The 13,508-nt window shown below is 32.6% G+C and overlaps 1 protein-coding gene across 1 annotated transcript; it reads left to right on the top strand.

The window, feature by feature from the left end:
- The first annotated feature begins 6,346 nt into the window (after positions 1-6,346).
- LOC129899500 (dof zinc finger protein DOF3.1-like) lies at positions 6,347-7,330 on the top strand. The gene has a single exon (XM_055974491.1). The coding sequence runs from the start codon at positions 6,558-6,560 to the stop codon at positions 7,128-7,130; it is 573 nt and encodes a 190-aa protein (XP_055830466.1). The 5' UTR covers positions 6,347-6,557; the 3' UTR covers positions 7,131-7,330.
- The last annotated feature ends 6,178 nt before the right edge of the window (positions 7,331-13,508 follow it).

A 13,508-nucleotide genomic window follows, 5' to 3' on the forward strand; every position in this document is an offset into this window, starting at 1 on the left:
TCCTTTGTATCACTTGGGATTCCTCGGTGCTTTGCATCCTTCCATCCTAAAATTTTTCAACACTTCTGAAATTCGTTTTAGGGTGAAAAGTTCATGGATGATCCATAGGAAAAAAGAAGAAGCTATATAGAGTTTGAGTTTTGGAGTTCATCTACACTTTTGAGTTTAGTTAACTCAATTATATAAACGCTAAATTATTAGATAGTCCCTCAACCTTAATATAAATTGTCAGTTAGCCACTCTAACGTACTATTTAGCGATCAGTGGATAGACACCTCTACTTGATATAGTTGTATCTTTTGGACACCTGTGGTTGTGTCCATAAGTCTTATTACAAGGCCAAGTGCGTAAAAATACTTAGCTTCTGTTTGGCCATTTGAAATTTGTGTTTGAACATGCATTTTACTTGAAAAAAATTGAAAATTTTAAAGTGGAAATGAAATTTCACTCTTGAAAATATTTGAAGATCTGATTTTGGGATCAAATTTTATTGTTAAAATAAATATCTAAAGATAAATTTTCAAAATTTATGAAGCGTTAGCTTAACCTCTTGCGTATCAAATGAACCGGCCAATTATTGAAGACAAGTGTAATTTGAAATGAGTGGATCAGTAATACTGCTACTTTCTTTGATTTAGATAGAGTGATTATTTTGGATTAAGTTTTTATGACTGAAGTGACAGATAAGGTTAAGGGCTCATTTAGTTGGAAATAAGTTACCTGGGGATAAGTATTTCACCATGTATATGATTTATCTCATTATTAAGGTATAAATATTGAGATAAATAATTCAAGGACTATTAATACATTCAACCAAATACAGAATAAAATAATTTTACATTTTATCGTGAAGTTATTATATCTTATACTTCACACCTTATAAATGCAGAGCCTTTTTGTTTTCTACTTTTCTTGAAATTATTTTAGCGAGGGGTTAGGTGATCATATCTTTTATGACTAAACACATTCCTTGGCATCTCTTACATGACAAAAATGACACAAACAACGCTACACATTTCTTTCCCCCAAGGTGCCCTTAGAATTTTTTTCCCTTCTTAAAGGATTATTCATTGGATATCAACTATCAAACAACATGCTCTACTCGTTTTCAACCCTATTTTCACCATTACCTCCAAATCTGGATTGGTGCCAATCAATGGCATCTGAATTTTAAATTAGTTCAGGTTCATTTTATTAATATTATATATTTATTTGACTCAACCAAATCTATTTTCTTCCCGTGTGAAATAATTTACATTCAAAGAAGCCAGTAATATTGTCAAAGATTATTTCAATTAATAGGGTTTATTTTTCAAATTATTTGAGAATCATAACAGTTATGAAACAAGTGTTTCACAGTTTTTTTCTATTAATCACATCTCTTACAAACACTATTCACATGATATATATTTTTTTCTCATTATATTATTTACTGGTAAGATATTAATCACACATCTTCTTAGAAAATATTTATGTTTCTTACTTATTTTCATAGCCTACAGAAAATCTCAAAAAGCTTTAGGAAAATCATGACTACTAGATTGAGCAATATTATCACTAGTATCCCCTGCTTGCTTAATTTTTTTGCAAGTTGATTACCTCATAAGTTCCTACTTTCGAAGTGTCAAATTAATCTCATCCTTAGAATCAGTAGTAGATAAAAAAACTCTACATTGTGGATGATATTAATTATGTGATAGTTCAATTAAAGCTAATGCAATTTATATCTCCTAAAGAATTTGTAATCTAAGAAAAATGTACAAACAATAGGAAAGTCCTTGTTCGATTTCGTTTTCCAGTTGAGTAGTGCATTTAGTATATATGGTTGTCAGAAATGATTCCTGGTGGCCCTGGCGCAAATTGTCCAAACAGGGACGCTAACTCATGACTCATGACGTGTGCTCGCCGATGGATTTGACACTTTGCCCCCTCCCCCCCCAACCGTGAAATCATTCAAATGTGTGAAAAACGCATATATATGACAACATGGAATCAACAACCATTTTATTGACCAAAGTTGACAACAGATATTTTACGAGATTATTTTATCCCGTATTTTTTTGTATGGTGAGATAAAAAAATCACCGTATTAGTTAATTTCTTAAATCAAATATAGAATAAAATTAAACCTAAATTTTATCTGGAATTATTATCTTTATCCCATGTTAGCCCTCCAGAACTTGGGTCACAATAGAACTTGGGTCACAATTACCTAATCCGAGTATCTCAACCACCTTCCATAAAACCAAGTGCGTGAATGTACTGACGTCTCAAAAAAACCAATATATAATGACAAGTGTAATTTGAAATTAAAAAGAAAGTGTAAGTAAAACTTTCTTGATTTATGAAGTGTGATTATTTTATAACAAGCTTTTATGACTAAAGTGACAGATTTATGACTAAAGTGACTAAATGAAATAGAGAATAATACTTCATTTCGAATGGGATCCGAGCATTTTTTCTTCTTGATATTATATTTTGGCAGTGAGGGGTCAAGTCATCATATCTTTTATGACTAAACGCGTTCCTTCACATCTCTAATTACACAATAAAAATGAGCAAAACAATGGTACACATATTTTTCAACTGTCTTTGAATTTTCTTACTTTCCTAAAAAGGTATTTTTTTTTTGTTTTTGCATTTGGTGTTCGATGTCTGCATTGAAGCTTTGATTAAATTCGAATTGCACATTGATGGCGCTCCCAACAGAGTTTCTCCATACTCATGATTCAAATTCGAAATCTCTGATTATGGCTTGAATAGTCCACTATTGATTAGATATATATCAAACACATTACACATGCATTACTCATTTTTCACCATTACATTCAAATCTTGATTGATGCAAATCAATGACATCTCAAATTCAAATTAGTTAAGGTTAATATACTGCAGTTATTTTATATATTTATTTGACTCAATCAAATCTATTTTTTCTTCCAGTGCTAAACAATTTACTTTTAAAAGGTCTCTACTATATATTAACACATATAAGCGATATATGTTAATAAGAATCTTCTATGTGTATTTTTTAGAAGAAGAAAAGGAATATGCATCTTCTTAAAAGAATTTAATATCTTACGCAATCGTCATACTCTTGGAAAGGAAAAAGAATTAGAATGACCACGACATGGAAGGTAAAAAAAAATATAAAAGGAAAATTGATATATAAGTAATTATTATTGTTATGATTTTTTTACTTTTTATATTTTTTTTAACTCCTCCCAAAGTTTTTGCTCTTTTTGTTCATTATTGAACTTATAATCTTATGAGTAGAAGTGAGCGGTGCTTAACAAGCAGCTCCCTCTTGTCATATATATTGTGATTGGCTAATGGATGATTATTATTTACTAACGCATATAAATATTTTTGGCTGAGGAGTGAGGACCATATGCGTAACATTCCCAAATAAAAAATTGTCTAAAATCTTTTGGTGGAGCATTTCTTTTGCTCTTAAAATAAAATAAGGAAAGAAAGCAAAGGAGGATAATGATCACTATTTTAAGTTGCCGTTTGGCTTTAAATAGTTTTTGAAATAAATTTAAAAATTAGTGTTTGTTCATATAATTTATTATTACTTGACAAATATATTTGACAAACATCTCAAGTTTCCAAGTTTTTTAAAAAGCTAGAACTTGGCAACGTGGACAGTTTTAAAAATTTCAAAATTATTCCAAACTTATATTTTATAAAAACACCATCTACCAACTTACTCCATTAATATAATCAATCGACACCATTAAATAATATCTCTATCTATTAATAAATAGTCGAACTATTCATTTTTGAATAACTTTCCTTTTCCACGACATGGTATGTAAATTAGTAATTTCATTTTTTGATAGTACTTTAGAAAGGAAGAAATCAAGAAGAAGCATAAGTATGATCTGAATTACATTTTTTAAATTTTTGTAGAAAAATATTACGTTTTTGACGCTAGTCTTGAAAATACAAAAGAATTTCTAGCTCCATATAAAGGAGTGCGATATCATTTGCAAGACGATGGAGGAAGTGAAAGAGAACTTAAGAATGACAAAGATCTATTTAACTATAGAAATACATCTTTGCATAATGTTGAAAGAATATTTGATGCGTGGAAAGGTAGATTCAGAATAGTACGACAACGCATGAACAACCATGACTTAGACATGCAAGTGAAAATAATAATTATTTTTGCCGTATTACATAATTTTTTGCATGAAAATCAAAGCAGTGATGAAATGTTCACTGAATATAAAAGTGATGATATGATCGTTGATGAAAATGGTGAACAATCGACTCAGAGTAACAATATTGTTTCATCTTCTCAGTCATTTGATCTAGAAATGAAAGCTTGTTGGGAAGAGATTATTCGTAGAATGTGGGAAGATTTTATAAAAGAATAATTTGTTATTACCTAGATTTTATAAAAGAATAGTTTGTTATTACCACTTCTGAAAAAGAATAGTTTGAGTGACAAGATTGAGAAAAAAGAATAATTTATTTTTAATTCGATTAGGGATCGTTTGGTAGAGTGTGTTAGCAAAAATAATGCATGCATTAATTAGGTGTATTAGTAGTACTTTGTTTGGTGCATTTTTTTCATGGTATGTATAACTAATGCTTGACTCTATTGTGTATTAAGATTTGCATTACTAATACCATGAATTTCTAGGTATTAGTAATGCAATGGATTTAATGCTTGCATTATTATGATTAAAGACTCAATTACCCCTCAAAATTCTTTTTACATATTTTCCATCATAATTGCTGATGATATTTTTGTAAATAAATTTTTTTATGCAATGCATGTTATTTTTTAATACACTAAACCAAACAGGGCAGCCCGATGCACTAAAGCTCCCGCTATGCGCAGGGTTCGAGGAAGGGCCCGACCACAAAGGTCTATTATACGCAGTCTTACCTTGCATTTCTGCCAGAGGCTGTTTCCAAGGCTTGAACCCGTGACATCCTGGTCACATGACAACAACTTTACCAGTTACTCCAAGGCTCCCCTTCACACTAAACCAAACAATGCATAAGAAATATTCTATGTATAGTTAATACAAGCATAACTAATATAAACATTACTAATGCAAGCATTACTAATACATTTTATTTAACATTATTTTAATACATTCTACCAAATGACCCCTTAATGTATTACTCTTGCCCATATTTTTATTTTGTTATTGTTGATTGTTATCAATTATGTTATAAGGTTTTTTTAATGAAATATGTTCATTATAAAATAATAACACAAACTTATGGATATTTTTAATAATTTTTAAAACTTACGAGCACAAAATAATATTTTTTAAAATTTCACAAAAATTAAAAAAATTTATAGTCAAACGCATAATGAAAGTTCACCGAAACTTCATCAAAAAAAAACTTGATGAGAATATTTGAAAATTTGCGGTCAACTGTTTACTAAGGTTGGTAAACATAATAATGACAAGAATTGACCTTTTGTCTCTTTGTTTGAATTTTGATATGCCAATTTCGTTGACGAAATGTAATTATTCCCAAGTTTTGCTTTAGGTTTTTTATCTTTCTATTTTCGATCGAGTAAATTTCACTTTATCATTTAAAACTTTATGATGAAGACGACATACCTCTTAAATTTTTCATGGAGATAAACTTTCAAATCAAGAATATTTTGGCCAAAACTATAAATTTTCTAGTGATAATTGTACAAAATTATAACTTCATTATTTGATTCGATACAATAAAGGGCAGTCCGGTGTATTAAAACTCCCGTTATGCGCGGGATTTGAGGAAGGGGCCTGACCACAAGGGTCTATTGTACGCAGCCTTACCTTGCATTTCTGCCAGAAGCTGTTTCCAAGGCTTGAACCCGTAACCTCCTGGTCTGTGTCAACAACTTTACCAGTTACTCCAAAGCTCCCCTTCTATTTGATTCGATACTATATTTAAGAAAAATAATAAAGACTTTTAAAATTTATGATTTAAAATAATTTTTAGATATTTGTGTAACTAAAAATCATTTAAAAATAAAAAGAGAATCAAAATTAAAATATTTCTAATTATAGTAAAGCGATATTTATTTTAAAACGTATTAATTTTTTTTATATAAAATGAAACAAAAAAAGCAGTACTAGACATGGGGCGTGCCGGATATGTTAGATCCCACGTCAGTTAGAAATTTAAAAATAATCTGACAATTCTTATTTCATAAATTAATTTTTACGAGTACTCAACACTGAGAATTATTTCTTTATCACTTTAGAAAGAATTTTTCATCATTTTTCGAATGGTGCTAAAATTAATGATACCACTTCAGAAGACTTTAAAATCGTTTTGTTCAATTTGACATCATATCATTTTACTTTATGCAACCGGAAAAAAAGTTTTTGACCAGGGATTTTTGTACATATACAAAATTTAATAATGTTTCGATAGATAAAGTGTAATTTGTCCTCTTTATCTACACCAAATACAACTTTTGAGAGAGACTCCAATAACACCCTCTACTCCCAATCCCAATTCCATAAGCCTAAACAGAGCAAACAATACAAGGAAAAAAAAAGGTTCTTTTTATTGAGAGATACAATATGCAAGATCCATCATCAATATATTCACAGATCAATCCTCAATTCCCAGATCAAGAAGTGTTGAAATGTCCTAGATGTGATTCAATCAACACAAAATTCTGTTACTACAATAATTACAACCTTTCTCAGCCTCGCCATTTCTGTAAGAATTGTAAAAGGTATTGGACTAAAGGAGGTATTTTAAGGAACATCCCAGTTGGTGGAAGCTCTCGCAAGAACACAAAACGATCTTCTTCTTCTTCTTCAAGTAGTATTAAACGCTCTTCAACTTCATCAGCAGAAAATCCAAAAACAGAGCTTTTTGCTACACCTGCTGTTCCAGCTTTTGATCAGAATAGCCAGATTCTTGACGCAAACGGGCCTTTCGGCTCGCTATTGGTGTCAAACGGGCCGGAGATAGGTAATTTGTTAGGAGCTTTGAATTCTAACGGGCCTGATTCGGGCTCAGATGCTGCACCTCAAAGTGGGAAAAACAGTAGAGATGAATATTTGGGTGAAGAATCTAATTGTTGGAATGGTACTAATGGTTGGGCTGATCTTGCTATTTACACCCCAGGTTCAACATTTCAGTAATTAATAATTACTTACTAGATTATTCCAACTTGTATCAGTACTGTTACTACTTAAGTTGTTGCTGATTGCATACTATTACTAGTTGTGTCTAGATCAGCTTATCGCGCAGCTGCTCAGTTAATTTTACGGGTATTTTTTATTAATACTTGTACTGAGTAACTCTATTAATGTCTACGGAAACTTAATATTTTTGCCTGCCATCATGCTTAATATACTGTGAAATTGTGAGCAAACAAGCTCACTAATCCATTGAAGATCTGAAAATGCAGAGAGGAAATGTAGAGAAGAGGTAGAGATAAGTTTTATTATCTAAGCATTCTGAAAAAATGTATACACTATGAGCTTAGTTATATTACTAGAATGAAGTGCAAAATGTGCCCAAATTATCCTAACTAATTAACTATCTTTAACAGCTCATTGCCAGCTCACAAACTAACTAACTCAATGTAACAATAATCACGTCAATTGACTGCAGCAACAAACTAACTAACTTGAGTAATAAACTAACTAACTGCATGTTTGAACACACCCCCTCAAGCTGAAGGGTGCAACATATTGAGCACACCAAGCTTGCCCAAAAGATGTGAATGTTGAGATTGACTCGACCCTTTAGTCAATAGGTCTGCAACCTGTTGTTGAGTGTGGACATAGGAAGTTTCAATCACACCAACTTTGATCTTATCTCTGATGAAATGGCAGTCAATTTCAATATGGTTAGTTCTTTCATGAAAGACTGGATTTGCAGCCAACTGAATAGCAGACTTGTTGTCACTTTGAAGAGGCACACCTAGCTCAGTAAACAAACCAATCAACCAAGTGACCTCAGAGACAGCTGAAGCCATGCTTCTATACTCAGCTTCTGCTGAGCTCCTTGAAACAGTGTGTTATTTCTTAGATTTCCAAGATACCAAAAATTTCCCAAACTTGACTACGTATTCAGTAATGGACCTTGTTGTATTAAGATATACAGCTCAATCAGAATCACACCAACAAGTAATCATAGTGGTAGGCTGAGTTTTCAACCAAACCCCTTGTCTCACTATGCCTTCGAGATATCTGACCACCCTGGTATCTGCTTCCCAATGAGATTGCTTTGGTGATTGCATAAACTGACTAAGATTTTGTACTACATAACCAATGTCTGGTCTTGTGATAGTTGCATATAGAAGTTTACCAACCAATCTCTTGATAAGAAGTAATGTCATGAAAAACAACATCCTTAGTGTTGCTGGTCACTAAATCATGTTCCACAGAAGTAAGTCGCATGTTGGATTCAAGAGGAGTAGATGCAGGTTTGGCGTCAGTGAGACCTGTATCTGCAATGAGCTTTAGATGTACTTCCTCTGGTTTAGAATGACTCCCTTAGAAGATCTCAGAACTTCAATACCCAAGAAATACTTGAGTTTACCTAGATCTTTAAGTTTGAACTGGTGGTGCAAGCTATCCTTTGCTCCACTAATCATTGTAGCATTATTACCAGTGATAAGCAAATCATCTACACACACTAATATAATCACTATATCCTCTCCTTTCTTTAATGTGAACAAAGAATAGTCATATGCACTCTCTGTAAAACCAATGGTCAGTAAGGCAATAGTTAACTTCAAATTCCATTGTCTGGAGGCCTGTTTAAGACCATATAAAGACTTAGTAACTTGTATACTTTGATCTCACCTGATTTCTTAAAACCATCAGGCATTTTCATATATACTTCCTCATCTAAATCCCCTTGTAGAAATGCATTATAGACATCCATTTGATATAAGTTTCAATCTTTGGACACAGCTAAAACAATCACACATCTTACTGTGACCATCTTAGCAATAGGTGAGAAGGTGTCATGATAATCCAAACCTTCTTGCTGACTATATCCCTTGGCTACCAATCTGGACTTGAATCTTTCTACTTCATCATTGGCCTTGTATTTTACCTTATAAACCCATTTAGAACCAACTGTATTCATCCCTTTAGGTAAGTCAACTACTTCCCAAGTATGATTATCTTCAAGGGTTTGAATATCTTGTTTCATGGCCTGTATCCATCTATCATCTTTGGCTGCCTATTTGAAAGTTTTAGGTTCCATATAGTTAGAAAACTTACTCAAATAGCTTTGGTAACAGAGAGTCAAGTTGTCATAACAAAGAGAATTGGCTAGGGGATGCTTAGTGCTACTGTGTTTGGTACTAGAAAAGGCATAGTCTTTCATCCAAGTAGGTGCCTTAGTGGTCTTTGAAGTCCTTTTAACAAATGGAATCACATCTGTAGGAGGATGTGCTGCCAGTGCTTGAGGTTATTCACAAATAACATCTTCTTGAGTTGTACTATCCTCAGTGGCTTCAGTGACCAAATGAAGGACATCTACCACTTTAGTGGCTGTCTGAGTGGTATCAACCTCTTCTTCAGTACAATCTTTGTCAACAACTTCTTCAAAAATACACTCTAAAGGGGAACCAACTACAGTTGAGGGACCTATCTGTGGTAAAACTTGAGCAAATGGAAAGGTCTCTTCCTGAAAGATCACATCCCTACACACAGATATCCTGTTGGATTGAAGGTGTAACAATATGTAGCCTTTCTACAATTCTAAATAACACATAAGGACAGTAGGAACAACCCTTTCTGCAAATTTATCTCCCTTAGGTAATACTAAGGCATAACATAAACAACCTATGACTCTTAAATGAGCTAAACTTGGTTGTTTAGAATAAAGCAACTCATAGAGACTTTTATTATCAGTAACTGATGAATGAAGTCTATTTATTAAATATACTGCATCTTTGATACAGTAACCCCAATTCTAATAGGCATATGTGACTGAAATCTGATAGCCTTGGAAATATTGAGAATATGTCTTATGTTTTTTTTCAACCACACTATTTTACTGTGGTGTGTGAGAAAAACCACTCTGATGTAGGATTCTTAAATCATGAAATAAACTTGTGCATTGAGAATTAAAGAACTTAGTGCCATTGTCAGATCTCACAATTTTCACACAAGTACCAAATTGAGTCCTAATCATTAGTAAAAAATTCTTGATAGAAACAATGGTTTCAGACTTCAATTGCAGCAAATAAACTCATACAAATCTGATGTAGTCATCTACAATTGTTAAGAAATAATGCTTCTTGTCTATAGTAGGAATCTTATAGGGTCCCCGAAGATCCATGTGAATTACATCAAAAGGCATACATGCTCTAGAAGTGTTGTTAGGGAAAGCAAGTCTAGCTTGTTTAGCTAATGGACAGATTGAACATTTATTCAATACCTCACTATCTTTACTACTGTGAACTAGTTTTAAGTGTTTCAAGACCTGAGAAGATGGATGTCCAAGTCTTCTATGCCACAAACTTGCATCCTGTACTACTGCTCCTGTATTTACTTTGCATATTTCTTCTTGCCTTTGCTTTGTTGAAATGTCACTCCTGAAAATGTAAAGTCCTCCATCTTCTTTACCAATTCCCTTCACCATACCACTGAAGAGGTCCTAAAATACACAAAAATCAGGATAAAAAGATACAAAACAAGGCAATTCTCTTGTAATTTTGGAGACTGATAATAGGTTGAACTTGAAGTCTGGCATATAGAGGACATTCTTCACAGTATCATTATCAAATACATATGCTTCACCAACATGACTAATATTCACCCTATCTCCAATGGATAGATGGACTTGGTTTCCTTATGACTTGGTTACATCATAACTTTTGCGCATTGAGTTTTTATTTGTTGTGACATGATGTGAATCCCTAGAATCCACTATCTATTTCTGTGTAACATCACTTGACATTAAACAAGTAGCAATGCCTGCCATGTTGACTTGCTTATAATCCTACACATCTTTGTTCAGCATTGCTAATATCTGCTAGTATTCTTGTTTTGTGAAAGCATGTCCTTTTCCTAAGTAATCCTTATCCTCTTGACTGGTTGTAGCTTGAGAGTGATCATAATGACCTCCTGATACATTGTTTGCTGATGAGTGTTGTCCTTCATAGCCACTTGGATGGGAAGATCCTCGTTAAATTTTTGTTTGTTGGATATTGTCTCCTATTGCTATTACCAAAACCTGTTTTCTTCCTCTACTTCCAATCATTTGGATAGCCAATTAATTTGTAATAGTTGTCCTTGGTGTGTCCAGTAAAGTGACAAAACTCGCATTTCTTTCCTTTGTAGTCTCTTCCCTGATTCTTATTGACATGCATCACAACTTGATCTGGCTTCTCAACTATGTTGTCCATGTATGATGAGTATTGAATTTCATCCTCTATAATCATGGTGTAAGCTTGATTTATAAAAGGTGTAACTCTTTTCAGCAGGATCTGTCTACGAGCTGAATCATAAGACTCATTCAAACCACTCAAAAATTGAATTAGTCTTAACTGTTGAAGGTGATCACTATATACCTTTGATTGAGGGCAATTACAATAAGAATTTAGGACTACAATATTAAATTCATCCCACAATGCTTTCAATTTTGTAAAATAATTTGATACAGAGTTTGTACCTTGTGCAAGAATAGTGATTTCTCTGTGCAGCTAATAGACTCTCATACGATTCACTTTATCAAACCCCTCCTTCAAATCTGCCTAAACTGAAAATGCACTTGTTGCATACACGATTCCACCAAGTAATTCCTCACTCACTGTGTTCATCAACCATGAAAGCACAATTGTATTACATGTTTTTCTCTGCTCATGCAGCTCATCATTGTATAGCTCCTTAGTACAGGCTTCCGTAACAAATCCATATTTTCATTTTTCTAATTGTGCAACCTTTATCGACCTGCTCCAAATCTCATAATTCTCAGATCTAGTCAACTTTGTGGGAATCAATATAACTCTTGAAGCGTCTGATGGCCCGACGTATAAAGGATCATTTTGATCAATCTTTACAGCTGTCATTTCTGTGATTTGAGAAAAAACTTGAAGAGAAAACGAGTCTAACTAGAATCTGATCCTAACTAGGATCTGAAATAACTGCAATTCTTCCTCTAAACAGCTTGCATCGAATTGCTCTGATACCATGTGAAATTGTGAGCAAACAAGCTCACTAATCCATTGAAGATCTGAAAATGCAGAGAAGAAGTAGAGAGAAGTTTTATTATCTAAGCATTCTGAAAAAAATGTACACACTATGAGCTTAGTTATATAGCTAGAATGAAGTGCAAAGTGTGCCCAAAATATCCTAACTAATTAACTACCTTTAACAGCTCATTGCCAACTCATACACTAACAAACTAACTCAATGTAACAGTAATCACGTCAATTTACTACAGCAACAAACTAACTAACTGAGTAACAAACTAACTAACTGTATGTTTGAATATATATGTACATAATTGTGTGTGATTTAAGACTTTATGTATGTTATCCCGAGGGAAATGATAATTGATGAAATTCTTTCTTTTTCTTTATGCTGATCTTTTACTAATTTTCATTTCTAACCTAATTCCATTTAATGACGTTATTTTCATCAGTTGAAAGATAATTTTTTTGGTGTATTGATGACGATTATCCCAAGATTTACCGTTGCTCCAATAATGTAGGTACGTAATGGCAGACGTGTATTGTCTATAATAGGTATATAGTATTATAGTGCTGCTTGCGCAATTACCATATATGAGTTTTAAGTTTTATATATTAACCATGTAAAAATATACTGTATAAGGTAATTACAAGTAAACTTGAGATGATAAATATCAATTAATGAACTGATAAAAAATGTAACTATAACTAACTTGTCGTCACATGTTAAACTAGTCTATCAAACGAATATCTATCTATAAGTGGAGTGAAAATTAAAAATGATATCTCTCAATTTAGTACATCCACCTTAACTTGGTAATTACCGCGTCAAAAAATCGTTATAGTAGGTGTTTGGACACAAAAATGACAATTAAAAAATAGTACTATTTGAGAAAAGTTGATTTATTTATTTTTTAAAACAAATAAAAATGAAAAAATTGTATGAACGAAGGGTAGCAAAACCTTTTTTCTTTCCTATTCGGCTGTGTTCAAAACAAGAAATTGAGAAGCACATTGAATTGTGTTATGTGGTAGTTGGTGGAGCTGCTAGTCAGAATGTGATGTGATGATTATCAACTAAATAAAATTGTCAAAGGAAGCAATTTTTATCAAAATGGGTGACAAATCATGATGTACAACTCCTATATATGGACCACTTTTGGGGAATTTATATTTGATTTCTATCTTATTAAACCAACTCACATGAGAATGTGGACCTCTTATTCACTTGACCAACTCCCCCTTCAATATTATATATGTACCATCAGTTTTAGTGATATCGGTGGATTATCCTACAAATAAGTGTGTTCAATTCTCACGATCTGTCAATGCTAAAAGAAATTATTTTATAATTTTT

This window comes from Solanum dulcamara, chromosome 8 (assembly GCF_947179165.1).
Source record: "Solanum dulcamara chromosome 8, daSolDulc1.2, whole genome shotgun sequence".
In the NCBI taxonomy this organism is placed as follows: domain Eukaryota; kingdom Viridiplantae; phylum Streptophyta; class Magnoliopsida; order Solanales; family Solanaceae; genus Solanum; species Solanum dulcamara.